A 27,898-nucleotide genomic window follows, 5' to 3' on the forward strand; every position below is an offset into this window, starting at 1 on the left:
GAATAGGCAGTTCTAAGGGGCGATGCGCGGATCCGCAATACACTACGGACGTGTGAATGGACCCTTAGAAGCCAGAACTGGGAGTAACTTCATGAAAAGATTAGAAGTCGTATCCGTCCTTTATGCTTTCTCTCCTTTTATGATTCACTCCTGATTTTGGCTTCCAAAACTGCATCCATAAACCTGACCGTGTGAATAACACGCCCGTCTTCACACATGTGGCCCGTGCTGTTTAGAAACAGGCTTGACCTTTGACACAAGAAAATAGAAAGTGAAAGTGATCTCTAAGTTTCTGTTCTGTGGCAGGAAGAGCAGAGGACGAGGAGGCGTCTTAATTTCCTGCCGTCTTTCTGGAATTCTCCTGGTTTTGCTGCCTCAGGTAAGTCGCTGTCTACTGACCGCCTGCTTCTGATACCTCTGGGCGTGCTCGGCGACCGCCTGGACCTTCCCCAGATCCGCACCCTCCTCCGCCCGTCCACCTCGCTTCTACTTCCTTGTCTGCTTCATATCCCAGAATTGTAGACTCAGTAATCCGTCTCAAAAGACTCCAAAACCCCCGCCGGACACATCACATAACCTTTTCAGGACCAGGCTGTTTTGCGTGTAAGGACCACGCAATTTTTTTAAACATTTTCCATTTCTGGTGAACATGGTTTTGTATTACTGCCATCCTCCTGCCGGTCATTGGACAGGACAGCGGTAGAGCCCAAATGATCACATAATAATGCAAGGCGCTTACCGTGCTGTGACATCCGTGTTACATCCGTTTTTTTTTCAGATCCATTGTAACAATGCCTGTCCTTGTCCAGAAAAAACGGACAAGAATAGCACTTGTTCTATTCTTTTGCGGAACGGACATACGGAAACGGAATGCACACCGAGTCATTTCCGTTCTTTGCGGACCCATTGAAGTGAAAGGTTCCGCATACGGGCTGCAAAAAAAAAAATAAGAAAAAAACGGAACGAACACGGAAAGAAAATACGGTCGTGTGCATGAGCCCTTAGAAAAACATGGGTGCTTACTTCTAGAAACAACACCACATCTGTCCGCAGGTTATGTCTGGTACTGCGATTGAAATGAATGGGGCTAAGCTGCAGTACCACACACAACCCGTGTTAAGGGGTGGCGCTGTTTTTGCAAGAAAGCAGCTACAATTTTCTAATCCCGGACAATCCCTTTAACTAAAATCTGGTTCTCTGGCGCAGTAGCCATGTGAGAACTTGCAGAAATCCATGCATTCAACTCCTTTCACATGTACGGAACTGATTTTTGGTCGCAGAACTTTCCGCAACAAATCTGCCATGTGTGAATACACGCTAACGAACCTCCTGTATAGCTGCCCTCGCCCCCACCGTTGCTGCTGTGGCAAAAAAAGCCCCATACCTATAAACAACAGGGTACTTCCAGGGGCCCCTATAGCAGCCACATGGGGTCCTCTATCATACATATCTGCAGACGGTATAAATGCTGTGCCTATAACTGGTGACGAGCGAACTTATCAAAGATTAGATTCGGCTGCTTCGCCTGAATTTCACAAAGAAATTTGATTCTTTACAAATTACTTCATCACAAAATCGCATTCCAATCGCACGGTGATCACGCTGCCCCCCCATCATTGAACCCCTAAGATGCCACACTCATCGCTGATCGCGGCATCTGACATTAATTAATTGAGGCCTTTCAGGGGTTAATCAGGGTAAAAAAAAAATAAAAAAAAATACTCACTTCATCCATTTGCTCGTGGAAAGGCTGTCTCAACCATCTTGATTGTAGAAACCGTGCAAAATCTCGCCTGGTGATGTGATGACATCATCACGCTGGCCGGGTGCGGTGACGTCATCACTGATGACGTCACCACGCCTGGCCAGCATGGTGACCTGGTGACATCACACGTCACCACGCGGTTTCTTCAATCAAGATGGTCGCGACAGCTTCTCCGGGAGCAAATGGTTGAGGTGAGTATGTTTTTTTGGGGGGTTTTTTACCGCCATTTCAGGTAAAATTGATTCATTACCACGAAGCGCGGGGAAATTCGGCTTCATGGCGAATCAAATTTTTCCTGAAATTCAGATCGAAGTCAATTCGCTTGACTTCGATTTGCCCATCTCTACCTATAACTATAGCATTGGTTGATTTTTGATTTCAGGTGAGAAACGATGAATACAATTCAGCAGTTGAAAGAAGAACTGGAAAAATGGAAGGTAATATTTTTCATAGTTTTCTCATTTAAAGGGAAACTGTCATATTTTTTTTATTTGCTAGTTTATTAGAGCTAGACATGTATACCTGGGTTAGTCTGTCAATGATTGCCAAAAGATCTGTAATTACCTTATAATAACAGCTTTCATTAATGTCCTCTGTCCCTTTCCACTGCTCCCTTAAAAGACCGTTGCTAGGGCTCATCTGTCTTCCTTTTAGTATAAACAGAAGACGGAGGGGCGGTCCTTCACACTGCAGGCCTGCATTAGGCTTCAGAGTGAGGAGGTGTGTCTCTCAGTAATCCAATCTGATTGGCTGGCAGGGAGCAAGTGTGTATGTGAAGTGAGGGAAAGCAGTTTTGGCCTCATAGAACTGGCAGAGGAGCCATCTTGAGAAGGTCCTCATATTGTAAATGTTTAAACAGCCGTAACTAAGGGAAAAACTCAAGGAAAACAGTGGTATGTGAAGAAACTAAAGATTGCTTTATGTATAATGCTGCAGCAGTAACATATGGTAAAATTGATATTTTATTTATGAAAACATGACACTTACCCTTTAAACATTTGTGCAGCGATCAGCGGAACATACAGCACAACCTGCACTTTGTCAACCGATTTTCTATTGCTCCAATACATCTAAAAATTAAAAAAAATATATGACAATAGTCATGATTTAAAATATTCTCATCGTTTTGTGTTTGCATGTCTATGTGTCTTCTTGGTTACAGATTGTAAACCCATCTGATCCTCCAGTCATGTGTTACTGGCTTCCTCTCCATCTAATATCAGGATGTACATAGATCCCATGGGTCCCCGCAGCTAACTTAAAGCACCCCCACACACACACACACACTGAGATTTCTGATGAATTTATGATTTTTTTTACTAATTGGAGGACATTTTTAATTACAAAATAAATAAAAAGTCGGCCTCCACTTCCCCCACTTTACTTGACTTTTTCTGTTTGAAAAATTGGAACAGGTGCTTCATTTCTAAATGTCTTGACAGCAGACAACTGACATAAATACTTTGATCAATCCCTGCACAGGAATTTATAAAGTTAAGGCCTCATGCACACGACCGTTGTTTTGGTCCGCATCCGAGCCGCAGTTTTTGCAGCTTAGATGCGGACCCATTCACTTCAATGGGGCCGCAAAAGATGTGGACAGCACTCCGTGTGGTGTCCGCATCCGTTGCTCCGTTCCGTGGTCCGCAAAAAAAATATAACCTGTCCTATTCTTGTCTGTTTTGCGGACAAGAATAGGCAGTTATACTAATGGCTGTCCATGCCGTTCCGCAAATTGCGGATCACAAAACACACAACGGTTGTGTGCATGAGGCCTAACATTGAAATCGATGGAAGCTGTAAAATCTTTTTGCGCTGAGCTCCCCCTAGTGGTGGCTGATGGAAATTGCCTGGGATCGGGAGATCATACATCACCTCAGTTTTGCCTGTGGTGTATGACTATGGTGACACACAGGACTGCCCAGGGGTTGTAGATTTTTTAACCCCTTAACATGTCTGCCTGATTTTCATAGTTCATAGTTTTTATTTTTATTTTTTATTTTGATGTGATGTAGCGGTATGAAGACTTTTTTTTTTTTTTTTTTGCGGGATTAGTTGACTTTTACAATTTATTGATTACATTTTATTACTTTTTAAGTAGGAATGCAAAAAAAGAGACAAAAAAACCCAGCAATTTCGCCATTGTTCTCCCCCCCCCCCCCCCCCCACTATTTATCATATGTTTTAAATTCCATATTAACATTTGTACCTTTGCACAATGAACACCAGTTTTTATGGGGGAAAAAGTTTTTTTAGGGGCCCCACATCCGAGAGTCATAACTTTTTAAATTTTCCTTAGGCCTCATGCACACGGCCGTTGTTTCGGTCCGCATCCGAGCCGCAGTTTTGGAGGCTCGGATGTGGACCCATTCACTTCAATGGGGCCGCAAAAGATGGGGACAGCACTCCGTGTGCTGTCCGCATCCGTTGCTCCGTTCCGTGGTCCGCAAAAAAAATATAACCTGTCCTATTCTTGTCTGCGCTTTGCGGACAAGAATAGGCAGTTATATTAAAGGCTTTCTGTGCCGTTCCGCAAATTGCGGAACGCACACGGACGCCATCCGTGTTTTGCAGATCCGCGGTTTGCGGACCGCAAAACACACAACGGTTGTGTGCATGAGTCCTTAGATGTAGCCATATGAGGGCATACCGTATGTTTTTTTTTGCAAAGTGAGTTGTAGTTTTTATTTTTATAATTTGGGGACACATAATAATTTTATTTTACACCAGGCACTATAATTATGGCTACTTTCACACTCGTTTGGTGCGGATCCGTCATGGATCTGCACAGACAGATCCGTTCAGATAATACAACCGTCTGCATCCGTTCACAACGGATACGTTTGTATTATCTGTAACATAGCCAAGACGGATCCGTCTTGAACACCATTGAAAGTCAATAGGGGACGGATCCTTTTTCTATTGTGCCAGATTGTGTCATAGAAAACGGATCCGTCCCCATTGACTTACATTGTTTGCCAGGACGGATCCGTTTTGCTCAGTTTCATCAGACGAACACCAAAGCGCTGCAACGCTTTGGAGGCGGAACGGAGCCAAACTGATGCATTCTGAGCGGATCCTTATCCATTCAGAATGCATTAAGGGCAAAACTGATCCGTTTTGGACCGCGTCTGAGAGCCCTGAACGGATCTTACAAATGGAAACCAAAACGCCAGTGTGAAAGTAGCCATATTACGTTATCTTTATTCTATAGGTTACGATTGTGGTGGTCCCATATACAGCATGTATATTTTTGCAGTTACCAATTTTTTTTAAACAAAATATTTTTTAATTAAAAGGGTGATTTTTTTTTTTTTTTGGTGGGGGGGCTATTTCTTTTAACTTTGTAATAAAGTTTTTTTATTTTTTTTATTTTCCATCCCACTCGGGGACTTGAAGCAGCACATTTTTTGATGGCCTATTAGCCAGATGTTGGTGGCAGGCCAGAGCGTCTTTTTAAAGCCACTTGGTTGCCATGGTAATGCATCAATACCCCGCGATCGTGTTGCCAGGTGCCAATAGCCAGATCGCTATTGACTGTGGCATATAAGGGCTCAGACCGCCAGGATCAGAGCTAACTCCAGCCTCTGCAGTTGCAGTGGGGGCCCTGACCGTATACTCAAACTCCACTTCCGTCACCATCCTGTGGGTACAATGGGAAGTACCCAAGAGATTCCGAATATATATCCATCAGGATACGGGAACTACCACCTCCTTATAATGGATATTTATGTTATTCATCCTTAAGGGGTTAACTGGAACTGGTTACAAATTTGCATCTTACTTTTATTAGATGCGTTGAAGCAATAAACATGGTTGCAAAAGTATTCACACCTCTTAATATTTTATATGAAGTTAGAGTTGAGCTGGATAGATACCTTAAAGGGGTTGATCCCATCTCGTCGTTTACACTGTTTTACGTAAGCCCGGCCACATGGGGTCGGTACTTAGTCCCATCTCGCCATTTCTACAGCCCAGTGATGATAATTTACGTTCTCATTTCTTAAGGAACAATGTGAGGAGGCGGAAAAGCGCAAATCAAATACACTTTTAGATAAACTGGAAGCAGACGACCAACAAAAAGACAAACAACAAATACTGAATCAGCTGCTGCAAAAGTCAACTGAAATTGAGGATGCTCTGTCCGAAAAGCAGAGTCTTTACCAAGTAAGAAAATCCTTGAAATCTTCCCTATAGTCGTAGCAAGAAACAGCGCTGTGTCTGGTATTGCAGGATTCGAGTTCATGGGCCTAAACTGCACTTACCAAACACAGCCTGAAGACAAGAGTGGCGCTGTTTCAGAAGAAAAAAAAAAGCCAAAGTTTCCTTCTAATCCCGCGTTTTTTTAAATGAATTTCATGTGTTCTATTTTTCATTCAGAGCGAGATTCAAGATCTAAAAAATAAAAATGAGGAATTAAGGAGAAATGTTGAGAAACTTGACTATAAGATGACGGAGTGCAGGAAAACATTTGATAAGGCAAGAAATGATTTACAGGTAAGTAACACATAATTAAAAAGGTTCAGATTTGTTATAAAGTGAAGCCTAAAGGGGTATTCCGGATATAAGAATTTATCCTCTATAAACCGGATAGCAGATGACTAATAGATCAGTGGTGGCTCGACTGCTGGGACCCCCACTAATCATGAGAACAGGGGCCCCATACCCTGAAATGATAGAGCATGTGCCATGCCGCTCCATTTATTTTCTATGGCCGAGCGCTGTACTCTCTCCGGCAGTGCCATAGCGAATGATTGGAGCGGCATGGCACAAGCTCGTTATCATGATCAGTTGGGGTCCCGGCGGTCAAGACCCCACCGATCTAATTGTTATTCCATATCCTGTGAGAATAGTTGACAACTGTCCCAAATTTGCAGAGACTGTCCTGGCAAATTCAGGCTGTCCTGGGGTGAAAATGGGCATGGCTTATGGTAACCTTGCCCATAAGTGGGTGGTCTCTGGGACAGGGTTTTGTACGCCCTGATTTTACCAACTTCAGCTTTGGTAACTACACCTGTAGGTCGGTGTACCCCTTTAAGTTCATAATCAGCTACTCCCAAGGAGTATGGCTCCATGGAGTCGGCGCAGTCATGAGGTGTCCGTGCCAGTGTGCAAGTCAGCGCAGTCTCTAAATTCATTGTTAAAAGAACGAATCCTCATTGATTGGTTCACAAATTGCAGTTTTTGACGTGTTAAAAAATAAAAAAAGGCACATAAACAAGCGTGCATTTTTACTGCAATCACGGTTTCTGGGGGTGAAATGCGTTAAATCATTGGGGGAGACTGGTTTAAAGGAAAACTGGCTTAGTTGCCCATAGCGACCAATCAGATTCCACCTTTCATTGTCCAATAGGACTCTGAAAAATGAAAGGCGGAATCTGATTGGTTGCTAGGGGAAACTAAGCCAGTTTTCCTTTACACCAGTTTTGATATGTCTCCCCCATTTAGGGTCACAAAAAAAGACAAAACGCATAAATTACCACACGCGTTTTTGTTGTTTTTTTTGTTTTGCTGATATTCTCGTTGCCATTAATGATCTACCAACAATATTTTTTTAACGGTTAATTTGAACACCTTGTAAGTCAGGCTGCATCACGGCCTTGTTCCGTTCTCCTGGCGTTCATTCTGTGGAACCGTTTTCTCATAGACATCAATAACCCAAATTACTGATCACTTGAAGCAGGGCATCGGGGGGAATCACATAACACCCATCTCCCCGCTATCTAACAGGTGTGGGCAGCAAGATACATCTTTACGTATGTCAAAAGACACTGTCATTTGCCCTGCACGTTACAGCAGACCCTTTAGGGCTCATGCACATGAACGGCCTAGGCCCGTGCTGAAGACCCCTGCATGGGTACCAGTGGTGTGCCTGCCGTTTGCGGCTGAGGAGCCATTCACTTGAATGGGTCCGCCATTCGCAAGATTCAGTCCACACTGCAAAAAAAGCAGAACATGTTCTTTATTTTTTTGCTGTGCGGAGGCACAGACCAAAATCCCACGGAAGCACTACAGATCGCTTCCTTGGGATTCCAGTCTGTGCCTCCGCACAGCAAAAAAGTCCGTACCACCGCACCACACTGTATCTTGCAGATTGAGGACCCATTCAAGTGAATGGGTCTAGATCCGTGATATGGTGCACACACAGCCAGTGCCCGTATATTGCCCTTATACTGTCTGTCCTATTCTTGTCCGTTTTGCAGACAAGAATACGGACTGTTATATAAAAAAAAAACTAGTGCAACACGGAAGTCATCCGTATTTTTTGCACCCTTTGAATGCATCGTTAGGGCTCATGCACGCGACCATATGTATTTTGCAGTCCGCAAAATACAGATCCGCAAAAAAAACTGATGACATGTGTGTAACGTCCGTGTTATACATTTTTTTGGCTGATCCATTGTATCAATGCCTGTCCTTATCCACATAACGGACAAGAATAGGACATGTTCTACTATTTTTGGAACGGACATACGGACACAGAATGCACATGGAGTAATTTCCGTTTTTTTCAAGCCCCATTGAAATGAGTGATTCCGCATACAGTCCTGTTAAAAAACAGAACAGATACTGGAGAAAAATACGTTCGTATGCATGAGCCCTTAGGGCTCATTCACGCGACCGTACGAACGGGTCCGTATCCACTACGCTATTTTGTGGAATGTGTGTGGACCCTTTAATTTCAATGGGGCCACAAAAGTTGCGGACAGCACAACTTTTGCTGTCTGCATCCGTTGTTCCGTGGCCCCTCAGAAAAGATAGAACGTGTCCTATTCTTGTCCGTTTTACGGACAAGAATAGTCATTTCTATAATTGGCTGCCTGTTCCGTTCAGCAAATTATGGAATACACACTGGTGGCATCTGTGTTTTGCGGATCCACAATTTGCGGACTGCATAACATGGCGTGGTCTTGTGAATGTGCCCTTACTCTGTGTATTCTGCTTAGGCCTCCAGCACACGGCCGTGTTCCGCGGCCGACAGCGGTCCATGGTAACACGGCCTGGATTCCTGTTGAGAGCAGGAGCGCACGGCGTCATTGGTTGCTATACACTATACGAGTGTATTACTGTAGTGCAGAGGCAGCATGAAGCGCACGGCGTCATAGCAACCAATGACGCCGTGCGCTCCTGCTCTCAACAGGAATCCAGGCCGTGTTACCATGGACCGCTGTCGGCCGCGGAACACGGCCGTGTGCATGAGGCCTTATAGCGATGAAAGGGCAATGGGGGGTTATAACTTTTCTTCAGGTGTTTTGCGCCATTACTTCTGTGGGATCCTCCTTAATCCCAAAAACAATGCCAACAATGCCTGGCAGAGCAGAGGCAAAGGAGACACTCTACATCAAAATGAATCTAAAAGGATAGGTGGTAACTGGTAAATGCTGGTGGTCCAGTCGTTGGGGACTGGGGTCCCCTGTGTGAATAGGTAAGTTTAATGTGTGGGACTGGCGAATACAGGACTCTGCTATATCTGGCAATCCCATAGACAGTTAGGCTGGGTTCACACGGGCGTGTCTGGATTAGGTCCGGATGCGTCCCGGTGTATTGCGGCAAACCCGCGCGAGTAGGAATGCAATTGCAGTCAGTTTTGACTGCGATTGCGTTCCGATGTTCAGTTTTTATCGCGCGGGTGCAATGTTTTTTGCACGCGCGTGATAAAAAACAGACTGTGGTACCCAGACCCGAACTTCTTCACAGAAGTTCAGGTTTGGGTGAGTTGTAGTGTAGATTGTATTATTTTCCCTTATAACATGGTTATAAGGGAAAATAATAGCATTCTGAATACAGAATGCATAGTAGGTGATCAATTGAGGGTTAAAAATTTTTTTAAAAATTAACTCACCTCCTCCGCGTAGTTCCCGGTCTCTTCTTTACTTCTTTAATGATGAGCTACAGGCTAGGACCTGTGGTGACGTCAGATCACATGCTCCAATCACATGGTCCATCACCACGGTGATGGACCATGTGATTGGAGCATGTGATCTGATGTCACCAAAGGTCCTTTAGCCGACAGCTCATCAGAAGAGACTGGGAACTACGCGATCAAGAGGAGAAGGTGAGTTAATTTGTTTATTTTTTTTTTAACCCCTCCAGTGCTATTTTACTAAGCATTCTGTATTCAGAATGCTATTATTTTCCCTTATAACCATGTTATAAGGGAAAATAATACAGTGAATAGACTGTCTCCTAGCAACCATGCGTGAAAATCGCACCGCATCCGCACTTGCTTGCGGATGCTTGCGATTTTCACGCAACCCCATTCACTTCTATGGGGCCTGCGTTGCGTGAAAAACGCAGAATATAGAGCATGCTGCGATTTTCAAGCAACGCACAAGTGATGCTTGAAAATCATCGCTCATCTGAACAGCCTCATAGAAATGAATGGGTCCGGATTCAGTGCGGGTGCAATGAGTTCACCTACCGCATTGCACCCGCGCGGAAATCTCGCCCGTGTGAACGCAGCCTTAATGGGGCTGTGGTCATGCATGCACACTAGGGTACATAGGGGAGTTGGGGACCCCACTACCCATGGCTGGTTCTCTAGCGATCAAACATTTATCACCTGTCCTATGGATAAATGTATTTAGCAGAAAAACGTTCCTTGTTGTTTGTAGCAACCAATCACAGTGCAGCTTTTATATTTTCAGTGACGTCTAAGAGATTAAATCTGAGCTATGATTGGTTGCTGGTCACCTGGCCACCAGTTAGACTCATTCAGATGTGGACACACCGCTTAGACTCATTCAGACATGGACACGCCACATAGACTTACTTGGACTTGGGCACACCCCTTAGACTCATTCGGATATAGACACACCTCTTAGACTCATTCGGACATGGGCACACCCCTTAGACTCATTCAGACATGGGCCCACCCCTTAGACTCATTCAGACATGGGCCCCCCAGTTAGGCTCATTCAGATGCAGACACACCCCTTATGCTCATTCAGATGCGGACACACCCCTTATGCTCATTCAGATGCGGACACACTCCTTATGCTCATTCAGACGTGGACACACCCCTTGGACTCATTCGGACATGGACACACACCTCGGACTCATTCACTACTATGTAAAGGTTCCTCAAAAATGGCCCAATGAGCTACTACCGGTAGACATTTGGCCATATGTTGAGTCTCCCTTTTTACATAATTTCTCCGGTTTCTTTATAATCACTTTCACATCAGTTCTTGATTTCTGCTCGTTCCTTATTACGGTTTTGTCTCTACATCAGGTTGACAACAAATTGCCACAAAAGAATATAAACTTTACAGAGAAAGCGTCCGGTCCGGGAAACCTTTCCAGTATTTCTTACACCTGTCAGATCTTGATACATCACCCATACATCTTACAGGAACGACAAGCTCTTCTAACCTTTGAAAAAGAAGAAGGTATGGCAGATAACAAAAAATAATAATGGTAATAATAATTAGAATTTTTATGGATTATGATCATAATAACCTAATAGGTCCAGACAGAAAAGTGGAGAGGTTGTCCACATAGAGCTAGTAGTTACAATCTGACTGGTTGTCAGGGCAACTGTTCATCTTTTTGCCACCTCTAACACTAGTCTGTGTAGATTTGCTTGTCAGTAGTGTTGGGCGAGCATGCTCGGCTGAACACAAATTTTACTTGAGTATCGCGATGCTCGGCAGATTGCGGTGTTCGGCCGAATACCACGTGTGCACGAGCGCGATGCTCAAGTCTCCTACACGCACGTTTGTTGGCTGCTACGCAGCCAATAAACGTACAGGTAAGTAATGCCATTCACTGTAATGCCGTAGCCATGTTGGCTGCTGGCATTACAATGATTGGCTGGCCGGAACGCGTCATCGGGTGCTATATAGCACCCGATGACACGTGTTCGGCTCAGTCTTAGTCAGGGAGAGCTGGAGAGCAGAAGCGAGAGATAGTGTAGGGAGTGAAGGATTTTAAAGACTATTGTGTGTGGCAGCAATATATATTTTTAGTGCAACCTGCGCTAAATAGCTTGCAATTGTTTGGCCGCTGCAGACAGCGACATTATCTGCGCTACATCTCCTGTCTAACATGTGCGCAGCCTAAAAATTTCTGTGACATTCGGTGTACTTTTTCCGTAGACGGTGTCCGCTGCGGACAGTTACATTACCTGCGCTACATCTCCAGTATAACGTTTGCGTATCCGAAATATCAGTGACATTCAGTCAAATTTTTTTGCTGCTGGTGGCAGCGACATTACCTGCGCTACATCTCCAGTATAACGTTTGCCCATCCTAAATATCAGTGACATTCACTCAGTGTAATTTTTTATTAGCTGCTGGTGACAGCGACATTACCTGCGCTACATCTCTTGTATAACGTTTGCACATCCTAAATATCAGTGACATTCTGTGTACTTTATTTGCGCATACACTTACAAAACCTGCGCTACTGTACTTGTGACATACTTGCAAGCATATATACCATTTAATATGCACAAGGCAAGCAGTAAGGGGCGGGGAAGTGGCCGTGCTGCTGATGGAGCACGCAGAGGCCATTGCCCTGGGCGCGGTGAAACTGTGCCTGCTGCCAGAGCACAAGAAACACACTCATCCACGATACCTAGCTTCATGTCCCAGTTTGCAGGGGGCGGCTCAGGACAATGCTCTCGAAGTCAGACCAGTGCGACCAGGTGGTCGGTTGGATTGCAGCAGATAATGCTTCCAGTCTGCTAAGCACCACCCTGTCTTCCACAAAGTCCAGTCTCAGTAGCCAAGAGTCTAGTCAACAGAATCCTCACCCTGATACTCCTTCCACCCACCATTGAGAGTCTTGGCAAACAAGTGGTCCAACACTCGGATATTCCGAGGAGCTCTTTTCATCGCCATTCCTTAATTTGGGCCTCTCGTCAAGCCCGCTTTAAGAGGGACATGAGGAGATCTTGTGCCCTGATTCCCAAACTTTGAGCATCCACAGTCAGAAAAAGATGACAGTGGGGAACGGCAATTAGTGTTTCACGAGGTGAATGATGATGATGAGACACAGTTGCCAATAAGTTAACCGCAATTAGTGTCTCAAGAGGTAGATGATGAGGATGAGACACAGTTGTCAATAACTGAGGTTGTTGTTAGGTCAACAAGTCAGGAGGATGACCAGAGTGAGGAAGTGGAAGAGGAGGTTCTGGATGATGAAGTCACTGACCCAACCTGGGAAGGTGGCAAGCCGAGCGAGGACAGCCGTACAGAGGGGGAGGGATCCGCAGCACTGCAACAGGCTGGAAAAGGCAGTGGGGTGACAAAAGGGAGAAGGCGGGCCACACCAAACAGGCCCGCAACTGTTCGCCGTAGCACCCCCTTGCGGCAATCTCCCTTGCCAAGGGGTAGGTGTTCTGCAGTCTGGCGATTTGTTGAGGAAAGTGCGGACGATAAAAGAATTATCATTTGCAACCTGTGCCGTACCAGAATGAGCAGGGGCGTGAACACTAGCAACCTCACCACCACCAGCATGATCCGCCACATGGCATCAAAGCACCCTAATAGGTGGGCCGAACGCCTGGGTCCACAACAAGTGTTTGCGGGTCACACCACTGCCTCCTTTTCCCCAGTGTTAAGTGCTGGCCAATCCCCTGTCGAAGACGCAGGCCCGGATGCCTCCCGCCCTGCACCTGGACCTTCGCAAGCACCATCAGCTAGCACATCCACTTCTGTGTCCCAGCGCAGCGTACAGATGTCTATACCCCAGGCCTTTGAACGAAAGCGCAAATACCCAGCCACCCACTCACAGACCATAGCACTAAATGCGCACCTTTCCAAATTGCTGGCCCTGGAAATGTTGCCATTTAGGCTTGTGGATACTGAGGCTTTCCGCAGCCTGATGGCGGCAGCTATCCTGCGGTACTCTGTCCCCAGCCACCAATACTTTGCACAGTGTGCAGTCCCAGCCTTACACCAGCATGTGTCCCGTAACATCACCCGTAACATCATCTTGCAGCACCAGTCAGCCATCAGTCGGTAGCTGGAAGCAGTGTAGCACTGCAGTGGGGAAGTGGCAACAGGCTGTGCTTAAGCTGATCTGCTTAGGTGACAAACAGCACACCTGTAGTGTACGGGAACTGTAATACCCGTCACTACCAAAGGTCACTTGGTGTGCTGTCGTCCCTCCTTAATTATGGAGAAGTTGCTATATGTCAGTTTTATAAAATGTCATGTAATGTGTGTATTTCCCTGTTACTGAAACTTGCATGTACAGGCCTGCTAGGGGTGTCATTCCTACTTCTAGTCCATAGAGGGAGCTGGGGAGCCCTAGTTTATATAAGGCCCAGACAGGGAAGTAGAGGGCAGACGGAGTCTAGTGTCTGTAATCTACAGTTGGAGATTAGACAATGTCTGAGACAAGTCCAGGCCTGAAGCCTGCTGTCCAGGAGAAGATTCCCTCCTGAATTCCCATGTGCAGAAGCAGGAATATGTTAGACCAAGAGCCTGAGGAACCTTTCAGAAGCTGAGAGAGACAGAGGCAAAGATCAGGAAAGCCAGAGGTACTCAGAAAGACAGAGGAGGTACTTATAAAAGCCATAATCAAGGATATAAAGCCAGACTTAGGTTAATGGGCCTTGGTGAAGAATTGCTACATTCCAGGATCAGACAGAATTAGAGTGCAAGCTCCTGTGCTGCAAGTCCTGTGTTCAACACTCTGTAATTACCCTGCTGTAACTGAATTGCCTGCATCGACCGAATTGCAAAATCGACTGTATGCTAAGGAACTGCATTTCCATTATTGTCTCTGCTTGGAAAACCTACTAAAGTTGAAGTTCTGTTCAATCATACGTTTCCTCAATTTATTCCTGCATCCGCAAACGGCGTGCCACCGTTTACTTGGCACTGGCGTCACAAACTATTTCTACCTATACCTGCCCTTGCAGAGAGTCAGCCGTACCAGGTTAGTGGGCATTGCACTACATCACCCAGAAACACCTATTACCCACAACTTGAGTACGCTGCACACCACCTCAGAGCTGTGGCAGGGGATAAGGGACCAGACTGAGCTGTGGCTCTCGCCACTCAACCTACAACCAGGCATGGTTGTGTCTGATAATGGCCGTAACTTGGTGGCGGATTTGGAGCTCGGCAAGCTCACACACATCCCATGCCTAGCCCACGTGTTCAACCTAGTGGTTCAGCGGTTTCTTAAAACCTAGCCCAATTTGCCTGAGCTACTGGTGAAGGTGCGCCGCGTGTGTGCCCATTTCCGCAAGTCATCGACAGCTTCCACCGATCTGGCAATGCTGCAGTAGTGCTTGCAATTGCCATCTCACCGACTTTTGTGTGATGTGAGCACGCGCTGGAACTCGACGTTCCACATGTTGGCCAGGCTTTGTGAGCAGCAAAGGGCAGTAGTGGAATACCAGCTGCAACATGGTCGTCGCCTTTCCAGTCAGCTTCCGCTATTCACAAGCGAGGAGTGGGCATGGATGTCTGACCTCTGTGAGGTTTTACGCAACTTTGAGGAATCAACACAGATGGTGAGCGTCGATAATGCTATTATCAGCATAACCATCCAATTTCTGTGTCCACTCAAACGCTCGCTGCTCACAATGAAGGCGGACACTTTGCATGTGGAAGAGGTGGAAATGGGGGAAGAAAGTGCACAGGGTGATAGCCAGACCACCCTCAGTTCGTCTTCTCAGCGCAAATTGGATGATGATGAGGAGGAGCAGGAGAGGGTTGCCTTCGCTACAGAGGGTAGTACCCATGAAAGTTTTATTCTGTTCAGTGTGGATGGGTAGAAGAGGAGGAAGAGGATTAGGAGTTAGAGTCATCCTCCTGATGTGGACATCGAAGTTATATCTGTTGGGACTCTGGCACACATGGCTGACTTCATGTTAGGCTGCCTTTCCCATGAACCTCACGTTATATGCATTTTGGCCAATACCAATTACTGGTTGTTCACCCTTCTCGACCCCGGCTACAAAAAGAACTTCTTATCTCTCATTCCTGTGGTGGAGATGACAAGGAAAATAGTGCAATACCAGAAGGTCCTTGTGAAAAAATTGCTCCAAAAATTTCCAGCTGACAACCCTGGCTGCAGAGTAGGACTTGGCCAACCGAGGAGGGGAGACGAGGGGAACAGACAGCAGTTCCAACAGAGGCAGGGCAACACTCTCCAAGGCCTGGAGCAGTTATGACACCCCGCCAGCACCCTCAACCTGATGCGCGGCCTAGTGTCACAAGGAGGGAAAAATTTTGGAAGATGCTGAAGGAGTACGTAGCTCTACGCCTTGGAGGTGCTGGCCTGCCCTGTCGCCAGCGTTTAGTCAGAGCGGGTATTTAGTGCTGCTGGGGGCATAATAACTGATAAGCGCATCCTCCTGTCAACTGAAAATGCTGCTGAACATAAACATAAAGGCACTCTAAATGTGGCTTTTATGGTGTATTGAATACACTGTATTCCCATGCACCCCTTCCACCACTAAAAAGGGTATATGGTTCAATCTTCCTTTTCTCGTCGTCGTCCTCCTCCATCATATCAACATGCTTATTAGGCTGCCCTCGCTCCTAATGTTTTAGAGCAGCTCAGCAGCGGGCCCTCACCCATAATGTTTTTGAGGGTCACCAGCAGGCCCTCAACCATAATGTTTTAGAGGGTTAGCTCAGCAGCAGACCCTTACCCCTAAATTTTTAGATGGTCAGCTTGGCAGCAGGCCCTCGCCCACAAAATTTTGAAAATGGTCAGCTTGGCAGCAGGCCCTCGCCCACAAAATTTTGAAAATGGTCAGCTTGGCAGCAGGCCCTCACCCCTAATGTTTTAGATGGTCACCAGCAGACCCTCACCCCTAATGTTTTAGATGGTCAGATCAGCAGCAGGCCCTCGCCCCTAATGTTTTATAGGGTCACCAGCAGGCCCTTGCTCCTAATGTTTTAGAGGGTCACCAGCAGGCCCTTGCTCCTAATGTTTTTGAGGGTCACCAGCAGGCCATCAATCATAATTTTTCAAGGGTGTGTATTAGGCCCTCCTTTATGTGATATACAGGTTGTATCGGAGTGCCTCTTCCTTGTAATTTTTGGCAGCGCTTGCACTTTATATACAAGTAAATATACAGGAAAGAATGTTTCCTAATAATTTTTCCTCTAAAATCGATTTTATCTTCGGTTTGGTGCGTATTATTGTCAGTCTGTAAAAGTGGCGTACTACTCGGACAACATCGTTTCCAGCAGCAACCTGGGAGTCCAAGATGCATCCAGACATCCTCCGCATGCTGTTCCATCAATTTCTGCCCTTTTCCTGCGAACCAGACACCCTCCCCTCTTCAGAGCAGGGGGTACCTGGTTTAATGTTCGGGTTTTCCCATTGACACTCATTGTGTTCGGTCGCTCGACCAACACTACTTGTCATGCATTTAAAAAGCCACCTTTCAGCAGGATCAACCCCATTGAACCAGGTGTACTGCCTGGTAGGGTTGACCATGGTGATTTAAAATGATACCTGTCTTGTGAAAATCAATTTTGGCTTTCCCAATAATTTTTTTTTAATTCTTAATACAAATTGAAGCTTCAGTGTAGCCAGGGGTGGGGCCAGCCCTGGAAAACTGAGGTGCACCGAGAGGCTAGGACCCCCTCAGTGCACTGATGTCTTCAATTGTATGAAGCATTAAAGTTATTTTTTTCTCTGGAACGCCATAACCAATATTCACAAGACAGGTATCATTTTAATCAGTAGGATGAACCCTACCAAGCAACATGCTGGTTTAATAGGGTTGACCCTGCTGACAGGTGCTCTTTAAGACCAATGTAAAATAGCAGAGCTATCCATATCATCCATACATTTTAATGAAGAGTACCCTCAATTCATCATGAATGGGCTCTATTCACCCCCATTTTTGGGGACTGATATTATGAAGTTAATATATTTTTTCAAAAAATGTTTTTTTTTACAGTGGCCCAAGGTATTATCAGGAATGGAAGACATAATGTTGACTTCAACAATGTATATGAAGAAGTCAGAGCATGTAAAGTGCAGCTTGGAAGAACCATGACATTTGAGGTATAAAAAATAAATTGTCTGGATTAGAAAACAATTTTTAAAATTCTGAGAGAGAGTTATTTTTTTTTCTGGGACTCCTATATTGATGACCGATCCACTTCAAACTGCTGATCAGCATGGGTGCTGGGAGTCAGACCCCCACCAATCAGATATTGATGACCTATCCTGAGGATAGGTCATCGGTATATGAATCCCGGAAAACCCCTTTAATTGAGGGCAGTTCCTCGTTTATAAGCCTTATCTATTAGCCAGAAAAGAGAGTGGCGGCTTTACTGTGGCGGACCTGAAATCCTACTGATTTCAGGGCAAACTATGGAATCCTTCACCTCCCCTGCGGAGGCGCTGCAGGGAGACAAGACACTTGCTGATTGCCTCCAGCACTTATTACACCTCAACGTAGGAGGCCCAGCAGCATAACAACCTACTGTATTTTCTGGGAACCCTTCTAAGGCCTCTTTCACATGACCGGATGGCTTTTTCAGTATTTTACGGTCCGTTTTTCACGGATCCGTTGATCCATTTTTTGTTTCCATTGTGTTTCTGTTCCGTTTTTCCGTATGGCATATACAGTATACAGTGATTACATAGAAAAAATTGGGCTGGGCATAAAATTTTCAATAGATGGTTCCGCAATAATAATATAATAATATATTTTACACTATGGCAGAAATGGCTGACCTGAAAAAGTATAGCCACCTGAATCAAAAAGAAGATAACCCTAACACTTGGTTTGACGAGGAGTGCAGAGCTGTACGGAAAACCTTAAGAACGGTCTTAAAAAAAAAAGCATAGAGATCCCAACAATACCAACCTACGGGAAGTCTACGACACAACGCAGAGGCAATACAAAACCCTCCTCAGAAGGAAAAAGCAAGAATATGCCTCAACCAAACTTACACAGCTTAAAGATGCCCTCCAAGATAACTCCTTCTGGGAACTATGGAACCACGTGGGCACAAATGAGAAGAAAAACAACCTCCATATTCAGAACGGCAACATCTGGCTCCAGTATTTCAGACATCCCAAAAGAATAACGTAACCCAGACCAAGAACAACTGAGGTCAAAACTGAAGAGCATGGAAGAGATATTTAAAGATTTCCAAAGACCGCTAGACTCACCCATAACACTGCAGGAGATATCAGAGAGAATATCAACCATAAGAGGTAAGAAAGCCAGCGGCACAGATGGCATCCCACCTGAAATGATTAAGTACAGCCCACCAGCAATACAGGCAGCCACATCAAAACTGTACAACATTGTGCTAAGCGCTGGCTACTTCCCCAAAGCTTGGAACCATGGTGTCATAACCCCAATACACAAGAGCGGGGACAGGTATGACCCGGCCAACTACCGAGGGATATGTGTCAGCAGCAATCTGGGGAAACTATTTAACAGTATCCTAAACCAGAGAATCCTCGGCTTTCTCACCCAGCACAATATATTCAGTAAAAGCCAAGCAGGGTTCATGCCAAACCACTGCACCACAGACCACGTCTACACCCTGCACCGCCTCATCCAGAGCCATGTCCACAACACAAAGCAGGGAAAGATATATGCTTGTTTTGTGGACTTCAAAAATTGCTTTGACTCGGTGTGGCACCCAGGATTGCTCCTAAAGCTATTGGAGAGCGAATAGGAGGAAAGACATACGACATAATCAAAAGATCCTACACCGAGAACCGATGCAGCGTGAAGGTAAATGGGAAAAGAACGGCTTATTTCCAGCAGAGCCGAGGAGTCAGACAGGGCTGCAGCCTCAGTCCAACTCTCTTTAACATTTACATCAACGAGCTGGCAGTGGCTCTGGAGTCCTCCTCAACACCAGGTCTCATCCTCCATGACACTGAGGTGAAATTTCTCCTGTATGCGGATGACCTTTTCCTACTATCACCAACTGAGAAAGGTCTCCAAGACCAGCTAGTCATTCTGGAGAAATTCAGCACCACATGGGCCCTTCCCATCAATTTAAAAAAGACTAACACTATGGTGTTCCAGAGAAGGAAAACAAAGTCAGCCAGGACCCCTACCTTCACGCTACACAACTGCCCTCTTACAGCCACCAACAGGTACACCTACCTGGGCCTGATAATTGACCAAACTGGGAGCTTCAAATCAGACATTGAGGAGCTGAAAGACAAAGCATGCAAGACCTTCTACAACATCACAAGATGACTGTACCACCTCAAAGCACCAGTGAGGGTCTGGCTTAAAATCCTTGACTCCATCATTGCACCAATCCTCCTGTATGGCAGTAAAGTCTGGGGCCCTCACACGTACCCCGACTGGTCAAGATGGGATTCCAGCCCAACATAAATATAGGGTGATCCAGCGCCATTCCCAACAGGCACCCACATCATGATAATAGACCGCTGAGGAAGGCCTTCACGGGCCGAAACATCCAGTCGCTATATCTTATGAATGTGAACACTGTAAATTCCCTATGACAGAACTGGATCATGAACTTTATGTGATGTAATACAATTAAATAATTAACTGCAGATAGAAAGAGACTGTGTGCCGCAATTTTCTACTATTTAACTGCCACTTATAAGTCTTTGCTGGCACCAGCAACAACAGTGTGTGGTGCTTCACCTCTACAACAGTCAACAGAAATTTTCCACCTGGAATTCTGTAAGCATCTCCTCCAGGTCCATCGGAGCACCTCTAACAGTGCCTGTCGAGGGGAGCTGGGCAGATTCCCTCTACACTTTACAATCCAGAAGAGGGCGCTATCATTCTGGGGCCATCTACATGGTAGTAGTGAAGGCTCCTATCACCATAAAGCCTTGCTACACCAAGGGATCCCAGGCAAGGCAAAGCCCCAAAATCAACTTACTGAAACCCAGACCGACGAGATAATCACCCCACACCACCTCACAAAAGACGGTACCAGGAACACCGTAAACAAGAGACAAGAGGAATACGTCAGTGAATGGAGGAAGGAGGTGAGAGCATCCCAGAAGCTGACAGTGTACCAGAGCCTGCAGAGAGACTACAAACTGGCCCCATATTTGGAGAAACTAGGGAACCCCAGAGACCGAAAAGTCCTGAGCCGCTACAGACTGAGCGCCCACAGCCTGGCCGTTTAATCCGGACAGCATCGACAGAGCTATATGTCTAGAGAAGGAGACTGTGCCAGCAGTGCCACCTGGAGGCGGTGGAGGATGAGGCCCACTTCCTGATATACTGTCCCAAATACTCAGCAGTGAGGGACATCCACTTGAGGAGACTCTCTGATCTCTGCCCAGAATTCAGCTTCATGGAGGAGGAAGAGAAGCTGCCCATCCTGCTGGGAGAGGATGAGAACACTGAGGACATAGCAGCACAATATATCAGTGCCTGCCACAGACTGAGAGGAGCCTGATATGCCATGGACTTCGGTACCCTGACCCGGGGTGTGTCCGCACCCCTTCCCCCCCCCCCCCCCGTCATGATACGCCAAGGACTCCTATACACCGACATCGGGTGTGTCCCCATTTCTCAACCCCCTATTTCCCAGATGCTTTGGCATTACTAATGTAAGAGCTAGGGGTTATAGCCAGGGGAGTATACAGCGTATAGCAATCCCCACACACATGAGACGAGGCTCTATGTTGAATGTAACACAGGAACTCTTTATTGACTACACAAGCATTGCCTTTTATACACATTTTCCAACAAGGGTACCACCCCTGTGGACCTGGTTGGGAACTGAGGACATAAAATAGCAGCCAATCCTTTACAGTTTTACAGTTTAAACACAAAAACTATACATTCAACAAACACAATGGCATTGCTTGTGACACAATCAATAACAGAATAGGCATTGTCTGTGACGCAATTAACAACACAATGGCATTGCCTGTGACATATTTAACAAACACAATGGACTCTGCCTGTGATATATTTAACAAACACAATAGACTTAATCACTCACAGGCATAAAATACTCATTTTTCCCAGCCACAGAAAACACCCCAAAACACCACATATCCTCCCCATAAAAGTTACATCCCCTGATAGCCTCGATCTGGGTGAACAACCTATCCAAAAATCACCCAGATTGGTTGAGGGGTTCAGGAATTTTCTGGAAGTCTTATTTTTGCCCCACCGTGCACATGGTCACATGCCCCAAATAGTTCCAGTATGGGTACTTTCACACTAGCGTTTTTCTTTTCCGGCACTGAGTTCCGTCCTAGGGGCTCAAATCCGGAAAATAACTAATCAGTTTTATCCCCATGCATTCTGAATGGAGAGTAATCCGTTCAGGATGCATCAGAATGTCTTCAGTTCAGTCTTTTTGACTGATCAGGCTTTTCAGAAAACCGTAGCATGTTGTATTTTTACCTCCGGCCAAAAATCCGGAACACTTTGACTGAACGCCGGATCCCGCCTTTTTCCCATTGACTTGCATTAACCCAGGATCCGGCACCGTGTGTTCCGTCAAACCTTTTGCATGTTAAACCCGAAAAATGTGAAAAAAATGTGATCAAAATGTGATCAAAATCCTGATCAGGATTCAAATGTAATCCGTTTTCACACGTTTTTCCGGATCCGGCGGGCAGTTCCGGTGACTGAATTGAACGCCGGATTCAAACAACGCTCGTGTGAAAGTAGCCTAAAAAGTCCATGGGGCAGAAACAGAGCCTTTGAAATCCAATATGCCCAAATAGTGTCCCAGGGGTCATAGTCACAGGGCAAGAGGCTGGCAAGCAGGCCTCTCCAACTCCCAGTGACGAAGGTGCTTTCGTCACAGATAGATAGATAGATGGATATGGGAGAGATAGATAGATATATCTGAGATAGATATGGGATAGATCGATAGATAAAGAAAGAAAGAAACTCCACGGCACTTCCAAAAATAATGTGCATATTTTATTCCACCAGATGCAACGTTTCGGTCCTTTCAATGGAACCAGGAAAGAAGGCTTGAAAAAGGTTCCATTGAGAGGACCGAAACGTTGCATCTGGTGGAATAAAATATGCACATTATTTTTGGAAGTGCCGTGGAGTTTCTTTCTTTATATTTGTTTGGTGGATAGCATCTACAGCCGCTGGCACTTCTACTTTTCTGTCTTGATTGCGGTGCTGCCCAGTGTTATATTTTTCATAGATAGATAGATATGGAATAGATATATAGATAGATAATATGGGATAGATATTGGATAGATAGATAGATACAGTAGATATGAGATAGATATGGGATGGATGGATAGATAGATAGATATGGGATAGATCAGGGATGCTCAACCTGCGGCCCTCCAGCTGTTTTAAAACTACAACTCCCACCATGCCCTTCTGTAGGCTGATAGCTGTAGGCAGCCCGGGAATGCTGGGAGTCCTTTTGCAACAGTTGAAGGGCCGCAGGTTAGATAGAGAAAAATATGACACTGGGCAGCACTGCAGACAAGGTAGGAAAATGGAGTGCCAGCGGCTGTAGAAGTGATCCACCAACCAGATACTGTATGTAAAAAAAGAAAATTCCACGGCACTTCCAACAAAAACGTGTGTATTTTATTTCACCAGATGCAACGTTTCGGTCCTCTCAATGGAACCTTTTTCAAGCAGTGACAATAATGGTGCATAGTACATGTATAAATACCTCCCACGTGGTAATAATTAAACTGATTAACATATGAAGTGCAATAGTGCTCAAAATATTACATGAAAATTTTAATATATAAAAAACAATCACTAGTAATGCAACTACATAGCGAATTCATCCATAGAATTCATAGTCCATGTGTTAAAAAATATCCAAATAATACAAAAGTGAATAATGACTCATAATTAATAAAATCTATACACTTGTGACTTCCCTATGTTAATCAGTTTAATTGTTTTATTACCACGTGGGAGGTATTTATACATGTACTATGCACCATTATTGTCACTGCTTGAAAAAGGTTCCATTGAGAGGACCGAAACGTTGCATCTGGTGAAATAAAATACACACGGTTTTGTTGGAAGTGCCGTGGAATTTTCTTTTTTTACATAGATAGATAGATATGGGATATATAGATAGATAGATAGATAAGAGATAGATAGATAGATATGGGATAGATAGATAGATGGATAGATATAGGATAGATAGATAGATATGGGATAAATAGATAGATAATAGATAGATAGATAGATATGGGATAGATAGATATGGGATAGATAGATATGGGATAGATAGATAGATAGATATGGGATAGATAGATAAATAGATAGATAATAGATTTCATAATGTTTCATACTGTTGAGCAAATCTAAGCCAAACGAATTGACTTTGATCCAAATTACAGGAAAAATTTGATCCGCCGCAAAGCCGAATTTCCTCGCTCTTCTTGTTAATGAATCTATTTTTCCTAAAATGGAGGTAAAAAAGAATACATACTCACCTCATCCATTTGCGTGCGAAGAGGCTGTTGTGGCCATCTCGATTGCAGAAACCTCGCAAAATCTTGCGCGGGGTGACTCACGACATCACCACGGCGGCGTGCTGGCCAGAATCGGTGACGTCATTAGTGATGACATCCCCATGCCCCGCCAGCGTGATCACATCATCACGTCAACGTGCGTGATTTTGCGCAGTGTCTTCAATCAAGATGCCCATGTCGGCCTCTAAGCAAGCAAATAGATGAGGTGAGTATGTATTTTTATTTTATGCTGAATAACCCCTGAAAGGCCTAAATTGTAGCATCAGATGCCGCGATCAGCGATGAATGTGGCATTTGAGGGGTTCAATGATGGGGGCTGCATGATCGCCGTTTCCCGTCGTTGCACCCACTACATATAAAGGAATGTGCTTAGTGACAGAGTAATTCATCACAAATCGAATTTCTTTCCTTGTCTGACTTCCTTACTTTTCTATTACATAGGTCAACATGACCATCTCTAACACAAAAGTGAATGTTGGTAATCTCCCTATGAACCTCCCTGAGGAGACCCTGAAGGATAAACTGGAGCTCACCTTCTACAAATCTAACATAGGAGGTAGCGAAATAATGGCGGTGGACTCCGACAGGAGCAAGAATACTGCCTGCATTACTTACAAGGAGAACGGAGGTGTGTATTTGGTCTGGGTGTAAAAGTACTTCATGTTAGTGGAATATGAACATTTCAGTGTCTAGAAGTATGAAACGGCTCTCTCCACCCTCTCCCAGCAGGAAGTCCCAGCACAGTCTGGTTACATCAGTTGGGTGTATACATGCATTGTTTTTATTTTAGTCGTTTGTCGTTGGCATGCGGCAGTAACCTGGTGGTGTGGGCTCCTTTCTTTCATTGTCTGTATATTTTTTTTTCAAAAGTGGCTCAGCGTGTCTTGAAGACCCCTCAGCATCTGGTAAAAGTCCATGGGTCCATGTATGAAATTATGATATCACCATTAATAGAAATACAGCTGAAAAAACTACAGGTAAGATTCTGACATTGTGCAGTACTGTACATGAGGTTTTAAAAAATAATTCACCGATTCTCCATTTCTGAGCGGAAAATGCTTCCGTGTGGGTGTCAGCTTGATGATCTTTTTATAATTTAGATGAATTCTGCTCTGTTGTCATGGAAATTACAATGCTCTATACAATGACTTCATGGTGAGCTTGTGTGTGGTACAGTATTTAGTAATGGGGGAACAGGGCTTATACTTATATTCAGCAGCCAATCAGAAGAGGCAGATCTGCAGTGTAAAGCATGGGGGAACTACACAGGTACTTTTTGCAGTGGAGGGTCATCAATGATGTCAAAGTCAGTGTTGGATGCTGTTCACATCTGCAGCATTTTAAACAGGAGCCACGATGTAGTGCGGTCTTGTGTAAAACACTGTCGGGTCCTGACGAACCCCATATAATAGGGCCAATTTGATGGGAAGATTCATAATGGATATGACAGATCAGTTTTGCAAGAGATCCTAATGAATCCTTTTAACATAAAAGAGCAGCACAGGATATGCTGTTTAAAAGCAATTGAAACCAGACAGAACGGAAGTGTGAACAGAGCCTTAGGCTATTTCTTATATAATTAATGTTTAAAGGGGGTTATGCCATGACTAATGTAAAAAATGAAAATCAGACATCATATAGGACATGACAATCTATATCTGACAAAGCTAGAACCAGCCCTGTACCTCACATGGATCCAGAGATCTCCACATTCATTGCTCTGCTAGATTAATATCAAGCTGGCAGCTCAGGGGTGTGTCTTTTTTCTACTGAAGCTCAGGGGGCGTGTCCATGCTCTACCTATCACATCTCAGGAGGCAGTTGAAGGATGAAACTGAGCATGTGCGGCCTTCTCAGTGAGCAGGACAAAGAAATAAGAAAAAACTAACAGCAGGTGGCGCTGTACAGATACATTTTATTGGATAAGTCTCTGGCTATGCTAAATTTTTAATTACTTACAATTACAAAATAATTTAGATCCAGGCTCTGGTTTGAAAACTGTAGAATATTTTTTTGTGGGACAACCCCTTTAATTTTCTTTTAATTTCAGATATTTTCTGGTATTTGCCAAAGAACAGTGCTGCTGGAGGAGATTAGGAATCGGGCCGAGACTGAAGAGGACATTAAGGATCTGGTAGAGATCCATTTTCAGAAACCAAGTAATGGCGGCGGCGAAGTGGAAAACATAGCATTTTCCCCGAAGAAGCAATTCGTATACTTTGAGGAAGATAAGGCTTAAAATCTTAAGCAGCAAGACAAGAGTTAAGGGTTAAAGGAAAACGCTACGGAAAAACGGAGGCAGCGTGTTATACTTAGTGCTGGGCCTGAGCATGACTGGTATTCAAGAACACTTGAGGTCCATTCACACGTCCACAACTGTTTTGCGGTCCGCAAATTGTGTATCCGCAAAACACGGACATTGGCCATGTGCGTTCTGCATTTTGCGGACCGCACATGGCCGCCACTATGATAGAAATGTCTATTCTTGTCCGTGGCTGCGGACAAGAATAGGACATGCTCTATTTTTTTGTGGGGCCCGCGGAACCGAAGTGAGAATGCGGATTAAAAATGAATGGGTCCACACCCATTCCGCAAAATTGCCGAACGGATGCGGACCCAGTATGCGGACGTGTGAATGCTGCATGATAAACTGTCCATTTTTAACGGACATTTTTTTCACTGATGCCTTTCGGAGAAATGGATGTTAGGCCCCTTTCACACGAGCGAGTATTCCGCGCGGATGCGATGCGGGAGGTGAACGCATTGCACCCGCACTGAATACCGACCCATTCATTTCTATGGGGCTGTTCACATGAGCGGTGATTTTCACGCATCACTTATGCGTTGCGTGAAAATCGCAGCATGTTCTATATTCTGCGTTTTTCACGCAACGCAGGCCCCATAGAAGTGAATGGGGTTGCGTGAAAATCGCAAGCATCCGCAAGCAAGTGCGGATGCGGTGCGATTTTCACGCACGGTTGCTAGGAGACGATCGGGATGGAGACCCGATCATTATTATTTTCCCTTATAACATGGTTATAAGGGAAAATAATAGCATTCTGAATACAGAATGCTAAGTAAAACAGGGCTGGAGGGGTTAAAAAAAAATAAAAAATCATTTAACTCACCTTAATCCACTTGCTCGCGATGCCCGGCATCTCCGTCTGACTCTTTTACTGTATAGGACCTGTGGAGAGCATTAACTATAGTTTAGGGACCTGGGATGACGTCACTCCGGTCATCACATGGTACGTCACATGATCTTTTACCATGGTGATTCACCATGGTAAAAGATCATGTGACGTACCATATGATGACCAGAGTGACGTCATCCCAGGTCCTTAAACTAAAGTTAATGCTCTCCACAGGTCCTATACAGTAAAAGAGTCAGACGGAGATGCCGGGCATCGCGAGCAAGTGGATTAAGGTGAGTTAAATTATTATTTATTTTTTTTTAACCCCTCCAGCCCTGTTTTACTATGCATTCTGTATTCAGAATGCTATTATTTTCCCTTATAACCATGTTATAAGGGAAAATAATACTATTTACAGAACACCGATCCCAAGCCCGAACTTCTGTGAAGAAGTTCGGGTTTGGGTACCAAACACGCGCGATTTTTCTCACGCGAGTGCAAAACGCATTACAATGTTTTGCACTCGCGCGGAAAAATCGCGGGTGTTCCCGCAACGCACCCGCACATTTTTCTGCAACGCCCGTGTGAAAGAGGCCTA

The 27,898-nt window shown here is 45.0% G+C and overlaps 1 protein-coding gene across 2 annotated transcripts; it reads left to right on the plus strand.

The window, feature by feature from the left end:
* Positions 1-299: 299 nt before the first annotated feature.
* Positions 300-26,851, plus strand: NMI (N-myc and STAT interactor). Of its 2 annotated transcripts, none has more exons than XM_040441370.1 (9): positions 300-379; positions 2,148-2,202; positions 5,774-5,932; positions 6,146-6,262; positions 11,001-11,157; positions 17,655-17,761; positions 24,608-24,794; positions 25,037-25,143; positions 26,217-26,851. In XM_040441370.1, exons 2-9 carry the CDS (start codon positions 2,158-2,160, stop codon positions 26,403-26,405), a joined length of 1,068 nt encoding a protein of 355 aa, XP_040297304.1. In that variant the 5' UTR covers positions 300-379; positions 2,148-2,157; the 3' UTR covers positions 26,406-26,851. The 2 variants fall into 2 exon arrangements, with proteins under 2 accessions (XP_040297304.1, XP_040297305.1); XM_040441371.1 differs by lacking the exon at positions 300-379 and adding an exon at positions 488-603.
* Positions 26,852-27,898: the final 1,047 nt, after the last annotated feature.

Source organism: Bufo bufo, chromosome 7 (assembly GCF_905171765.1).
Source record: "Bufo bufo chromosome 7, aBufBuf1.1, whole genome shotgun sequence".
Classification (NCBI taxonomy): domain Eukaryota; kingdom Metazoa; phylum Chordata; class Amphibia; order Anura; family Bufonidae; genus Bufo; species Bufo bufo.

Excerpts from the sequence above, each read along its gene's own strand:
- NMI (XM_040441370.1), top strand. The coding sequence starts at position 2,158 with ATGAATACAATTCAGCAGTTGAAAGAAGAACTGGAAAAATGGAAG. Across the intron at positions 2,203-5,773 it reads AAGAACTGGAAAAATGGAAG|GAACAATGTGAGGAGGCGGA; the intron begins GTAATATTTTTC and ends TCATTTCTTAAG. Across the intron at positions 24,795-25,036 it reads TACTTACAAGGAGAACGGAG|TGGCTCAGCGTGTCTTGAAG; the intron begins GTGTGTATTTGG and ends TTTTTTCAAAAG.